Source organism: Trichoderma virens (assembly GCF_000170995.1).
Source record: "Trichoderma virens Gv29-8 chromosome Unknown TRIVIscaffold_5, whole genome shotgun sequence".
NCBI classification, from domain to species: Eukaryota; Fungi; Ascomycota; class Sordariomycetes; order Hypocreales; family Hypocreaceae; genus Trichoderma; species Trichoderma virens.
In genome coordinates this window covers 859,783-873,548 of record NW_014013744.1, presented here as the reverse complement: position 1 = coordinate 873,548, position 13,766 = coordinate 859,783, and the positions used below count along the sequence as shown (strand labels likewise).

General features: G+C 50.3%; 3 protein-coding genes across 3 annotated transcripts; 2 read left to right on the top strand and 1 right to left on the bottom strand.

The window, feature by feature from the left end:
* Nucleotides 1-437: 437 nt before the first annotated feature.
* TRIVIDRAFT_74050 (uncharacterized protein) lies at nt 438-2,463 on the top strand (the record flags this gene model as incomplete). Its single annotated transcript, XM_014102238.1, has 2 exons — nt 438-968; nt 1,060-2,463. 2 exons carry the CDS (start codon nt 564-566, stop codon nt 1,972-1,974), a joined length of 1,320 nt encoding a protein of 439 aa, XP_013957713.1.
* Nucleotides 2,464-2,711: 248 nt separating this feature from the next.
* TRIVIDRAFT_37630 (uncharacterized protein) lies at nt 2,712-8,697 on the bottom strand (the record flags this gene model as incomplete). The annotated part of the gene is made up of 3 exons (XM_014102237.1): nt 2,712-5,282; nt 5,336-5,796; nt 5,859-8,697. The coding sequence occupies 3 exons, from the start codon at nt 8,695-8,697 to the stop codon at nt 2,712-2,714; spliced, it is 5,871 nt and encodes a 1,956-aa protein (XP_013957712.1).
* An 826-nt stretch (nt 8,698-9,523) lies between these two features.
* Nucleotides 9,524-13,464, top strand: TRIVIDRAFT_132337 (uncharacterized protein; the record flags this gene model as incomplete). The annotated part of the gene is made up of 5 exons (XM_014102236.1): nt 9,524-9,736; nt 9,793-9,852; nt 9,873-10,816; nt 10,878-12,654; nt 12,721-13,464. Coding segments are annotated over 5 exons (3,738 nt in total), but the record flags the coding sequence as incomplete, so codon positions are not given.
* Between the last annotated feature and the right edge of the window lie 302 nt (nt 13,465-13,766).

Here is a 13,766-nt window from a genome sequence, read left to right as displayed (position 1 = left end):
CTAGGGATAAGGTAGCTCATGTTGAGTGTAGTCGTACAAGGTAATAGAAAGGAGGCTTGCGCTGTTGCAGTTCGCGATTCAGATTGGATTTGGCGAAAGTCGATCGTATGGTGGAGATGGATCCTTGCGACAAGGGTTCGTATTTGATCGCCTCGCTAGGAGATAAAAGAGCAAAGGTCCTGAACAATCCAAATAGCAAGTAAAGCCACCGCCTCAACGACGCATGAGCTCTCAATTCAGCCTGGCTGCTGTTTTGCGTCTCTGCCTTCAAGCCTCCGAAGTTGCTTTTTTGCTGCAAATCTCCAGATCACATGATGCGCCGCAAAACTTGGATGTTTGGCGGCAGAAACCGGCGGATCTTCGGGCAAAAAAGTGCAAACCCCCCCACACCACTTTGTGTATTCGCGAAATTCACCAAAAATCTGCCCCTCCATTTACAGGCGACCTTTTTGCAGAATTAGCGACGAGTTCCTCCTCATTTTCGACCGACCAAAGGAAATACCCCAATACCCCTTTTTACCTCGCCGCGGTCAGATTCTTTGCCTACGAACACAGCACTCATCATGGAGGATATTCTGAAGGCCCTGCCAGCCGATGGCGCGTCAATCATGCCCAAGGTTGCGCCGCACCTGAGCCGTCACCTGCTCTTCCCGCTTATCCAGTTCGAGGGCGACCAGGCTGAGGAGAAGGGCGATGCCGAGCTGGCCAAGAAGATTCTGTCAGGCAAGATTCAGCTGCTGGACGACACCAACATGACGGACTACGTGGCGTCGCTATACTGCGAGCTGCACGGAGTGGCCGAGGCCCCGGCCGAGTACACCAAGAAGAGACAGGATGTGCTGGCACAGCTGGACAAGTACGAGAAGGCGACGGAGCAGATTGCAAACCTCTTGACCCAGGACGAGGTCGTCAACGGACTGAGAAGCGACAAGGTGGCCAACTTGGAGTTTCTCAAGAACCAGCACGGAGTAGGTGGAAATCCAAGCAGAAGCAACCCAGTGAAATTGCTTGCGTGTCCCGAAAGGCTAACTTTGTTGTCTCCTCTTTTTTCCTTTCTAGGTTACTATTGAGATGGTGAATGCTCTGTATGACTTTGGACAGTTCCAGTTCCGATGCGGCCAGTATGGACCTGCTGCCGATATGCTCTACCAATTCCGAGTTCTCTCCACCGACAATGACAAGGTGGCCGCTGCCACATGGGGAAAGCTTGCTTCCGAAATCCTCTCCACAAACTGGGAGTCTGCCGTTGATGAGCTTAAGAACGTCCGAGAGGGCATCGACACCAGACTCTTCAACAACCCCCGAGCTCAGCTCGACCACCGGACTATGCTTATCCACTGGTCTCTCTTCCCCCTGTTCAACTTCGAGGGTGCCCGGGAACCCATCCTGGACATGTTCTTCTCTGCTTCCTACATCAACACCATCCAGACTTCTTGCCCCTGGATTCTGCGGTACTTGATTGCCGCCGTTATCACCGGCCGCACACGTGCCCGCAACAGCTCTGTCCAGCAAAAGCAGCTCAAGGACATCGTTCGCTATGTTCGACAGGAGGCCTACGAGTATGCTGACCCCATTACCCAGTTTGTCAACGCCCTCTACATTGCCCACGACTTCAACGCTGCTCGTGAGGCTCTCCGCATGGCCGAGGAGGTGTGCCGTGGCGATTTCTTCCTGGCTGCCTCTACTGACGCATTCGTCAACGCTGCTCGACACCTCATTTGCGAAAGCTACTGCAAGATCTTCAGCCGAATGAACATCCGGGATCTGAGCGCCAAGCTTGGCTTGAACCCCGACGATGGCGAGAAGTGGATCGTGAACCTGATCCGCGAGACTCGCCTGGATGCCAAGATTGACAGCCAGGATGGCACTGTCATTATGAACCACCCTCCCAACAACGTTTACCAGCAGGTCATTGAGAAGACCAAGGGTGGATTCTTCAGGACACAAGTCCTCAACGCGGCTGTCTCTAAATAAAGGAACGGAGACTGCTAGCAGATATGTATTCGTAACAATCAAATAGCAAAGCGAAACCTCGTCTAGAAATCGACCTTTTTCAAACAAGGGGAAGAGGGGGGGTTTCGGGAAAGATGATGCTCGTGCTTCATTTCTTTTTAAACTCCCAGCTTTCGGAAAGGCAAAGAAGGGGACACAATTTGGGCAACGCGGACGGGGACGGGTTATTGAAGGCACCAAAAAAACCGGCGATTTTCAAATTTCAAAGGCTCCTCGAAGAGGAAAAAGGGGAAATTAAAAGAGCAAAGAGCAAAGAAAAAACGGTAGACCGGCCCTGTTTTTTTATATTCTTATCTCTCTCTCTCTCTCTGTGGTGATGCGGTTTGCATTGCATGGCGTTTATTCGGATAAGACAGGGACAGGGAGGATGTCTTCTTGAGGGAGGGGGCAGGGTTGTAATGAAATTATTCTTTTGTGCAATGATGAGAAGTTTAAAAAGCGTTGCCGACTCTTTTGCTGTGTGCTGTGATGAAATGTGAAGGTTGTATACTTTGTTTTCTTGTGAATTGGCTACAACAATCTACCTAGGTCGTATTAGTTGGGTATTGGCTGGTCATTTCATAGAATAATTCTCATGTATGTCTATCATCATTTTTCTACTCAGCTTCATCATATCCCGCCAATATTCATAACGCTATCATGATCATGATTTCCATAGCCACAACATTCCAGTGACCAACATCCTTCTACTGCCAAATCTACTGCTCATGTTGCCGCGCCGCCATCCACACTTTACCCTTCAAAGCCTCAATAGCACTATCTCTCATCCACCAAACGCCCTCCGCTTCATCTTCCGTCTCTTCATTCTGCGTGGGAGCATCCTCTTTCGATTCGTCCTGAAGATTTGCCGGCTTAATGGTGCTCTGGCTATCCGTCATGGCCGTCAACGAGGATTGACGAAGATTATCGCGAGCGTCGCCCCATTCGAAGAGCAATCTTGCACCCTCAAGGCGCTCTCTGTCGCCGCCTTCCCTAACGCCTCGCTCCATCTCGAGCCTTGCATCCACAGCGCTTCCCATACCGCCTTGCTGTTCATCACCGGTATCTAACAAGGCTGCTTTCTCTGCATAGCTGAGATCTTGCAAAGCGTCTAGGTTGAGGATCCACTCTAGGGGATTTTCGCCCTTCTCTTGCTCACCAAGAGCTCTCAGCGTTGATGTGAATGTGCCCTCGCGCGGTGGTCTCCTACGGAGATAAAGGCTCTGTGTTTGTGCAAACGTCTTTCTGAGGTCCTCATTTGAGAAGTCAAGCTCGACATCCCAGTATTGTGGACCGCCGGCAGTGGTTACGCTAGATATCTGGTCGAGGGGAGGTAGCAGACACGGTGTTGTTCTGTACAATACCGACTCAATAGATGAGCTGCCTCGCATCTTGATATGTACAGGTACAGAGACTGGTTGTCCCGTCAGCGCATCTTTGGCGACAAGACAGCGTTGCTCAGCTGCCAGGACCCAAAAGTGTCTAAAGGCCTGAAGATGCGATCGGTTGTCCATAACGTTTACCGGGAAAATCGGATAAAAGGCCACCAGTAATGCTGCAATTGCTTTGTTACTAGACCCAAAAGTAGCAGTGCCGCAGCCAAGGAATAGCGCTCCGATGGCAAGATGGGCTGCGAGATGTGAGCCATAAGGTGTATCGGGATCATCCCTTCCGTGCAGAGCTCGAAGTCGACGGAGGACAGGGATGTCTCCTGTGCCAGCCATGACAATGGAGCAAGAAACTGCGAGAATATCCTGGCACATTCGGGCATTCGTTCTAGCCAGCTCTTCATCGTAGAGCGGAGCGGCATCAGGATGCATTCTGGGGGTCGCCGGCAGCCCGGTGATACGCATAAACTGGTCCAGATAATGTAATAGCAAATCTCGCACCTTGGGCGAGGCACTTCCGGAGAAGCGTAGGGCAATAGCAAAGCAGAGGCCTGTCAAAATGCTGAAAAAGGGCAAGTCGGATGATCTCAGCTTGGTCGTGTTGTGTAGTTTGTGTCGTGAGCGGTAGGGAACAGGAAGGCTTCTCTGAATCCAGCTAAACGTGGGTTCGATTTGAGACCAAAGAATGAGATTTCTTGTCATGGTCCGTAGAAGAAGAATGTCGGGGCGAACGTAATCGAACTGAAGTACTGAGTCGGGAATATCAATCTTTCGTGCCACGATTTGATCCTCCGATTTCATGAAGATAAGTGCAATGGCCATGACTGCGCCGGCCGAGGCCCGATCCAGAACATGTACGATCTCAACATTCTTCGTTGCGGTGGCATGCGTGATAAGTTTCTCTGTGAGTCGCATGTCGTGTAAGCCCTTGAGATCATTTCCTTTGCCAAGGTTGATGAATCCAAGTGCAAAACCGGCTGCAAGACGGTAACATTCACTCCTTAGGGGCTCTTCTTCATCTTCATCATCAACATGCTCGATTTCTGAGAGCATTATCTCGCTCATTCGTCGGTGCTGGCTACCACAATACAACAGGCCAATTCCCATTATACCAGACGTTTGAGTGAGGGGTGAAAGGTTGAGTTCCGCTGCACCTCGCGGAAGCATGCGTGTGGCGTGTACAGAGAGGAGGCGGGTAATGAGAGAGTCCATGGTGCCCATATACGACGCGGCGAGGCCGAGTAGCAGGCCGATAGAAGTCATCGTATGTTTTGGAGTAAGGTACTTGAAAGCCACCCATTTTGCAACGCCTTTGAGATGTCCATTCAACCCAAGGGCTAGCAGAAATCCAGCATGTCGGTTGCTAAGATCTTGTCCCGGTTTGTTGTATAGGATCCACGAAGTATCAATGCCCTTTGCTTGTGGGGAAATTGCCAATCCAGCCGCGACGCCCTGATGGAAAAATCCCCAGCAAACTTTCTCCTCCGTGAACAAGGTCTTGTCCACACCTACAGTGACATTGTTGGGCTTTACAACGCAGTTCAGATTGAATCCACCGATGTGGAACTTCTGGGTGATGAGAGGGAAGCGAAGGCTGTAGAAGAGAAGCCCCCTTCCTGCTGGAATTGCTAAAGTTCCCGTGGCAATCCTGGAAACGAGCTCTTTTTGCTTCTCTAAATATTCGCTTTCGGGTAAACCTGGATCTTGCGGCAAACTCACAACTCTGGGTTTGTGAGTTGCTAACAAATCTCGAGCTTCTTGAAGACGGCGGTCATCCTTAAACAACGCCCGAATCACAGATTGTCGCTCGGTTCCTTCACCTTCGTCATAGCCCTGGCTATTTGTTTGCTCAACACTTTCACAGAGCAACTTGAATTCCCAGCTTGCAGTATGGGTAGGTGTCTAATTGACTTGTTAATGATTATACTAAACATGGAGTAATGATAGCCACTCACTAAGATGTTTGACATGGCCGGACGTGAGCGCTTGTTGGAGGATAGAATCAGACTGATATCAGTCCGCTTCACCAGCTCCAGCATCTCATCCGACCAGGAAGAAGGAGGGTGGGGTTGACAAAGCGCTATGGCATCCTGAAGAGGTATCAAAATAGCCTCTGGGAGAGTTTCGAGGACATGATTGGTTAAGCCGCAGGCTTTCATAGCTTCCACCATTTGTACTGCTGTGCTGTTTGATTTTACATGTCTGAAGAAGCGCTTGAACATAAGTGTTCGGGGGAGAATAGAGTTCCAGCGGCTATCAAGCATTTTGTCGGGTTCGGGTAACTGTGCAGCCGCATAGAATAAATCTGCTGGAATGGTATAGTGCTGGTCGTGAAGCCCTACAAAACAAGATTGAATCCATTCCAGTATATCTGGCCTGGCTGGCGGTTCAGGGACTGGTGACTTTAGGCGAAGTTCTGAATGAAGAATTCATTAGCAGAGGAGCTGGGGCTAGCAGACAGGGAGAATGAAACTATACCTTGGTCATGACGTGGGTCGAGATCTTCTTGTATACCCAGTTCATAAAATGACGAAAAGTTATGCCACTTTAACCACCTAGCAATCTGGCATAAGATCACTCGGAGGTCAGCTCGGCCAGATGGTAGGTATTCTGCAGACATGATGTCGAGCTTCTGTTCTTCTAACAGAAGGTGAAGAGCCATGAAAATATCCGCGGCAGCTTTTCGTCGGTATTCGGAGTTTCTGCCTAGAGAAGTTGGGAGAAATCCGGAGGGCCCTAAAGCATTGATCCCAAATGACGAGCCCATATATTCTTTGGCCAGAACAACATGTCTAGAAACGAATTTTGTGCCGAGACCCTGGTTACCGCTTTGAGATGCCGTATCGTCTGCATCGTCATCAATGACCCATTGCCATCCGCGATTAATCATCCATGCCGGACATCCAAGAGAATTTGCAGTTTCGCCCATTTCAAGAGATTTCCAATCATCAGAATCCCGGAGGGACGCATATGAGCCAGAAGGAAGCCTCCGCTTCCGAACCGAAAGTCTCTCTGATGGAGGATTTCGATGTTCTGACCGATCGAGGCTTAAGAATAATGCGAGGAGTAGGATGGTCAACGCAGACCATTCCACATTGGCATCAGCTTTGCCTTGGATATAGAGCCACTGCATGGCGTGAAGCCACCCTGTGTGGATACGCTCCCCTATTGAGTCGGGTAAGACGCTTCTGCAGACGTTGAGAATAGCAGATACCGGAGCACAAGACGGCCGAAGCTGAATTTTAAGCTGGTGTAGACGTCCTTGGGTGTCAACTACGTCAACTACTCCGCGATGCCTGGAGTGGCAGACTCCGACAATACTGCCATTAGTGAGATCTATGATTTCGCTCTTTCGTTGCCTGACGTCTCTGTCTACTGCCCTTCCGCGGAACTGCAGACTCTTTGTGTCATCAACAAAAAGGAGAGAAAGTGAGAGTTTGGTCATCTCACTCCAAGGTGCCTGAGTGCTCAGCTCATGTCGACCGTCCATGGATTCCGACAGAACTAGGATGGCAGACTGGTCTCCATCAATTATCTTGCACGAATCAACCACGTTTTGCGCCCTCCGCAGTTCACCTGGCAAAACTGAGACTGTAATCGTGGAGGATGGCTCCTTTCCCCCAGTTGCCGCAACATCAGGCCTTTGCTGCAACTTGAGAGAAAAGGTAACCAATTGGAGGCGTTTCTCCACAACTTCTTGGATACCTATAAGCAGCTGGCCCATCTGATAGTCATTTGTAGCAAAAGGAGGCGCTGCAAGAACGAACACTTTAGCTTGGCTCCGAGAAATGCCGCCAGATTCTGAATAGTGAACGTTTGAACTATGTAACGGGATGACGTGGATTTTGCTGAAGAGCATCTCATGTTGCAGCCCATCGAATTCACGATCATCGAGGCGTATGTTGTGAACGCGATCATCTAAACCGCCGTCTAACGGAGCTTCCAGCAGACTACCAAGGCTGTGACGAACCTGGTGAATATAAGAAGTACTTGAGCGGCCGTGGTTACCAAGAGAATCATGTCTTTTGGAGGACACGCCACTCAGGATCGATGACTGATCTGGGAAAACAGCTCTGTCATAGGAGGCTGAGAGATCTGCACGAGCTAACATTGAACTCAGCCTACGTGAGCTCCTCCGCCCAACCCCAGTGCTTTCCATGTCTTGTTTTTCTAATGACGATACCAAATCTAGTGGCTTTTCGACCTTTTCGCTTTTGCGTGATCGCTTCCCTGGAAGCGGTGCTCCAAAGCTCTCACGATGAGTTGCCTGCACGGGGGTTGATGTGCCGCTCGCGAATCCTGGCTGCATGGAGCTTCGACGTCGAGACGCCTTTGTACTTGGACTTGAATGGCGCTTGATGAAGTGATCTTCATGCTCCAAATAAGATAATCTCCAGATGGTGTAGGCATTGGCCTCGCGGTTGATGGTGACGCCAAGTATCAGAGGCTCGTGGGGATGTTCAGAGGAAGTACCAGGGATAACGACTTTCTCAATGTAGAGTATCTCTTCAGCGGGATCGAGGAAGCCATGCATCTTTGAAGCTTTATTTCTATTTCTTCTGGTTGACGTTGATTTCTCGGCATCTGTCACCACAAGCCCAATGTCTAACAACGGATCGGTGAGGGCCACAAGCCGAGGCCAGTGAGATTCAGGCTGTTCCAATGGCGCATCCCACATGTTTTCCAGCGTCATATTCAGTCCAACTGGTAGCAACTTGGGCTTTCCAAGGCCCTCCACAGAGAAGGCAGTTTGCTGAGAGCCGCTGAATGCAGTCAACTGAGAGGACACGAAAGAGTTGGGAGGAACTCGAGGAAACTTTAAAGCAATCGGCGCCAAGTTTTCGGCCTTTTGCTTCGTCTGGATGAGAACTCCAACAGGAGCGGCACAGGCTGATTCAACTTCGAACGGCATGTGGACTACGTGACTTGTCCCGGATAACATGTAGATATGGGCCTGTGTTTTGAGAAAGACCACCAAGCCCTTTTCAAGGGACGCAGAACGCTGGCCTACGGGACCAGGGGCCTTGCGGCTACTGCCTTCATCTTCCGAGGCTGGAAAATATGTGAGAAGGGCTTGCGTGATGGACTCCTTTTCAAGATCGAATTTGAATGTTTTGCGGAAAATCCCCCCACGGCACCAGACCACACATTTGTCGGTGGTGAGCAGCTCATCTTCCACCTGGCTTCCATCCCTGTCGTCGGTGAAGATCTCCCAAGCATACGATGAGGCAGGCGGATCAGGAGGCAGCAGCTGCTCGTCAATAGCATGCCGGAGCCCTGCCGGCTGATGCAGCCCCAGAGATTGAACAGTCGCCATGCTGGGCGATGAGCTCCATATGCCGGTAGGCAATAGCTTCGTATGGATGTCAATATTGCCGCCTACTTAGTGATTGCTGGGGCCCAGGCGAGGCATTGTCTCCCGTGCAACAGGTGCTAGCTAAATGCGCGGCCAAGATCCTGGTCAGGACATGTGCGTTTCCCTTTGTCGACTCTGAAGCATCTGGAGATCGAAACGTTCGCGTGTCGGCGCGTGGTTGGTAGTCAAGCTGTGGTGGGGTCGACTGCGATTGAAAATCCGGTTGGATCGATGGCAGTTTCAGGGTGCCAGCCACTAAACCACCCCCCTAAGGCTCCAGCGCTAGCGGCACAAGCTCTCTGTAGCTCGTGACGTAGATGCAATCCGGCATCAACAGCTGCCCGTCAGGTACCCAAACTGCGGAGTACCTGCATTGGCATCCTAGCAGCAGCATCATCACCGCCTTGCTTTGCTCCCAGTTTCCACTCCGTTGAGCGGCAGCCGGGCGCTGCAAGCTCTAAAGCCCGAACCGAACTAGGCATCCTTTGAGATCCAGCATGACATATGCTCTATCGCCATCATGACAAGACGGTCGTCTCAGCAGTCAGAGCTTCGCGAAGTTCTGCCAATACCCGAGCCCAGCGACAGCTCCACGGCAGCCAACGAGACGGAAGACAGAGGCAATGCGCAATCCCTCTCTACAGGATCGTTAAACGATGAGACGTCGGAGGACGGGCCGACTGAAGGGGCGGAGAAGAGCGCTGGGGGAGATGCGACTGGGGAAGATGGCGGTGACGAAGATGGCGAGCCTAGCACTAAGGTAGAGAGCGAAAAGAACGATGACGATGACGATAAAGACGAGGAAGAGGAAGAAGATGGAGATGATGAAGAAGAGGAAGACGATGATGATGAAGACGAAGAGGAGGAAGAGGAGGACGAGGAGGAAGAGGAAGACGATGAGGAGCCGCTGTTGAAATCAACGAGGCTAACCCAGCACCTCGGCGCAGTCTATCGCAATGGAGATGCGACCAGCGCCTGTCTCGTCGCGGGCGACAAGATGGTATAGATCAACTACCAACGTCTTCTATACGAGTTTTGCTGATCAAACACATGCAGATTGTCGGTACGCATAATGGCAATATCGTAAGTAACTCCTCCAAGACCAACTCACAGCTTGTGGCTAATTAGCGGTCCAGCACGTTATCCAATTGCCTGGATTCAACACTCTACGCGTATATCATGCGCACTCAGCCTCCGTCACTGCCATATCGATATCACCATTTCCTCCCCCCCTTCCAGACGAAAAAGCCGAGATGATTCAGCAAATTGTGCCGCCAGCAAGACCATCTGAAACGTCTCCCTCAGCAGCATCGAAAAGGATGAGAGAGATCCCACAAGTGCCCAGAATACCGTCGAATGAAATCTATATCGCTACATCGTCAATGGATGGCAATGTCTGTGTGCAGTCTTTGGTCGACCTGAAGGATGTTCAACTTCGAAACTTCGCCAGACCGGTTCAAGCAGTCGCCTTGTCACCGGACTACAAGTCAGATCGAACATATTTATCTGGTGGGCGGGCAGGGCAGCTCATTCTCACTGTAGGCGGTGGCCCGGGTCGGAGTACCTCCACTACAGTCGGTACTGCGGCCGCCGTGGCATCTGACTGGCTTTCTACCATAGGCGTCAAGAACAGCGGGGGCAAAGACACGGTGCTTCACTCTGGTGAAGGTACGATCAATACCATCAAATGGTCTCTCTCTGGAAAATACGTGGCATGGCTCAACGAGCACGGTACCAAGATCATGAGATCTAAGCTTCATCTCGATAACACAGAGATCGAAGATGCTTGGAAAAGGATTGGTCATGTTGACAGGCCACACACCAGCGAATGGGAAACGATGGCTGGTGTTTGGAAAGGTCGCGCCGAGTGGATTGATGAGAAGGCGGTCGAAAGTGACGAGTCAGAGAGCTCTCACGATCCTGCTGCTTCTTCATCTAGCGTGTCAAGCACGAAAACTTTTGAAAGGCTTCTTGTCGGCTGGGGAGGAACGATGTGGATTATCCATGTCCACCCAGGAGGCATCGGACATGGTAGACAGGCTGGCGAAAAGACCATTGCGCGCGCTGAAATAGCCAAGATGTAAGTGATCCCCTTCTGTCCCTACATAGTTTTGACCGGTACGGTATTGACAGCTATCTAGTCTTCATATAGATTGCATTATTTCTGGAATATCTCTGTATGCCCAGAATCAATTGCTAGTGTTAGCGTTCAACTCTCCAGAAGATGAAGGCGATATCGCAGCAGACGATAGGTCCGGTCCATCACATACACGGGACGCATCTAGCAAGCATAAATCGAAGCATTCGACATCATCTGCGGACATTGAACAACAGCATAGTCAACGACAGCGTTCAAACGCTCTGCCTCCCGAGCTGAGGTTAATTGACCTCAAGTCTCAGGCTGAGGTAGATCGGCACAGCCTCACCATTAATCGTGTCGATAGGCTATCTGCTGCTGACTATCATATGTGTCTCCTACCCGCACGGAACGCTGCCTCTGTAGTAGCCTCAACGAGGAGCGCTTTGGAGGCGCTTGCCGGTATTGGGTCGGAAATGTGGAATGTTGCGGTCAATCCAAGATCCCTGTTCAGCTCTGGCGCCAGTATCATCAGCGGAGGCAGTGGCGATGATGGCGCTTCTGTTTCTAAAGCTGGAAGCATTGCAGGCACCATACGATCCAGCCCTATCAGAGCCAGAATTCCCACTGTACACCCGACACTGTCCAAACCAGGGGTCAAAATATTCCTTCATAGTCCCTACGACTGCGTCTTGGCCACCAAGCGAGATCTTTCTGATCATCTCACATGGCTGTTGGAGCGTGAGCAGTACCGACAGGCATGGGAACTTCTTGACGAAAACCCTGAAATCTTGGCCGAGTCATTCGATGGCGTCACTGATCCGGCGATGCCTCCTACGCCGTCCAAACACCCGGCCGGGGCCGATGATTTCTTCGATGACGAATCTGTGGCAGATACCACTCAAAGAAATATGTACTCGGCTGTAGAGAAGGAAAAGAGACGGGTTGGTGAGTTGTGGATACGGGAAGTGATTGATGACGGTGACTGGGAAATGGCTGGTCAAGTCTGTGGCAAGGTTCTTACAACTCCCGATCGCTGGGAAAAATGGGTTTGGACCTTTGCAGGTGCCAACAAGTTTGACGAAATCACCAAACACATGCCAACAAAGCCTATGAAGCCGCCATTGCCAACGACCATATACGAGGTGCTTTTGGGACATTATATACAGAACAACAAGCCTCGTTTCAGAGAATTATTAGACATATGGCCAACCGACCTCTTCGATATCCCTGCCATCACGACGACACTTGAGAATCAGCTCAAGTATCGCGATGTGCGTGAGAATAGCGTCGAAGATGGCGAAAGAGGTCGGGATTGGAAAATCGTTGTGGAAAGCTTGGCCAAGCTGTACGAAGCTGGTGGTCGACATCGCGATGCGCTCAGGTGCTATATCAGACTCCAAGATGCAGACTCGGCATTCCGATTGATTGGTGATTACCATCTTGCGGACGCCGTAGCAGACGACATTCCTGCGTTCATTGGACTACGAGTGTCTCCAGAACGACTCAAGTATATGGACGAGCAAGAGCTGGTTGCGGCAACCACCGAAGCAATTACTCTGCTGGTTGATGAGGCTCAACACGGCCTTGTACGGCCTGAAGTTGTCGTAGAGCAGCTACAAGCAAGAAATCTGCAGTTGTACCTGTTTTTCTACTTACGTGGATTATGGAAGGGTCAAGGAATCGCAGAGCACATTGGAGAGAATCTTGAACGGTTGATTTTGGACAGTCAATCTTTAGTGGATAACTTTGCGGACCTGGCCGTTCGCTTATTTGCCACATATGATAGACCGCTCCTCATGGAATTTTTGAAGACGTCGACTTCTTATGGATTTGAAAAGGTATAGTTTTTAACTCTCCTCTATCCTAACTTTGTTTGATATTTGCTAACGCTATTTGTGAATTAGGCCGTCCAAGAGTGTGAGCAGCATTCATACTATGACGAGTTGGTATATCTATATTCCAAGACTGGTCAAATGAAGCGTGCACTGTACCTCATCATAGACCGGTTAAATGATGTCAATAAGGCAATCGATTTCGCGAAGGAGCAAGACGATCCTGATTTGTGGGAGGACTTGCTGAACTATAGCATGGACAAGCCAAGTTTCATCCGGGCGCTCCTTGAGCAAGTCGGCACGACCATAAATCCAATCACTTTGGTTCGTCGAATACCGGAGGGTCTCGAAATTCAAGGTCTACGAGAAGGCCTTATTCATATGATGAAGGAGCATGAGCTTCAGCACAGCATCAGCTGGGGTGTAGCAACAGTTTTGCGAAGTGAAGTTGCGACAGCTCAGAGTGAGCTTCGAACGGGGCAACGCAAGGGTATCAAATTCGAAGTCTCTTCTGCTGACGAGTTGGAAACCGCTGAGGACGAGAAATCTGAAGGCGTGCCGAAGCCTGGGCAATGCGCCAAGTGTCTCGAGACATTCACAGAGTACGAGATGGAAGCATTGATGGGATTCGTGTGTGGGCATGCGTTCCACGTGAGCCATTTGCTTGAAATGCTGCATAAAGGCAAACAAGTCGATGTTGATCTTGGAAATGGGCCAGAGGAGGGAGGGCGCTATTCAGTTGGTATGAAGGTCATGAAGGCGAGGCTGTTGAGGGACAAGGTGAGAGGAGGCTGCCCAATCTGTCACCCAACCGAGGCTTAGAAGTGTATGTATGTACATTGGGCGTTTCGTTTTATATATCCTGGGGTTTGTTCATAGTTCATTGTCTAAGTATGGGAGATAGAAGATTTGGTGACTAATTATTGTTTGAGGAATCTTGATGCTCTTAGTTAGATATTAATGTGAGTGACGATGCCAAACTGTTAGAGGCTTGATGGCACGAAGAAGAGACGAAGCAGAAATGCAGCATTCACGCGTGAACGTCTTTTTTTTATCCCACTGCTAGAAAGCTTTGGAGTAGGTATAATTTAAAGGAATTTAGAGCAAATCTATTCCTG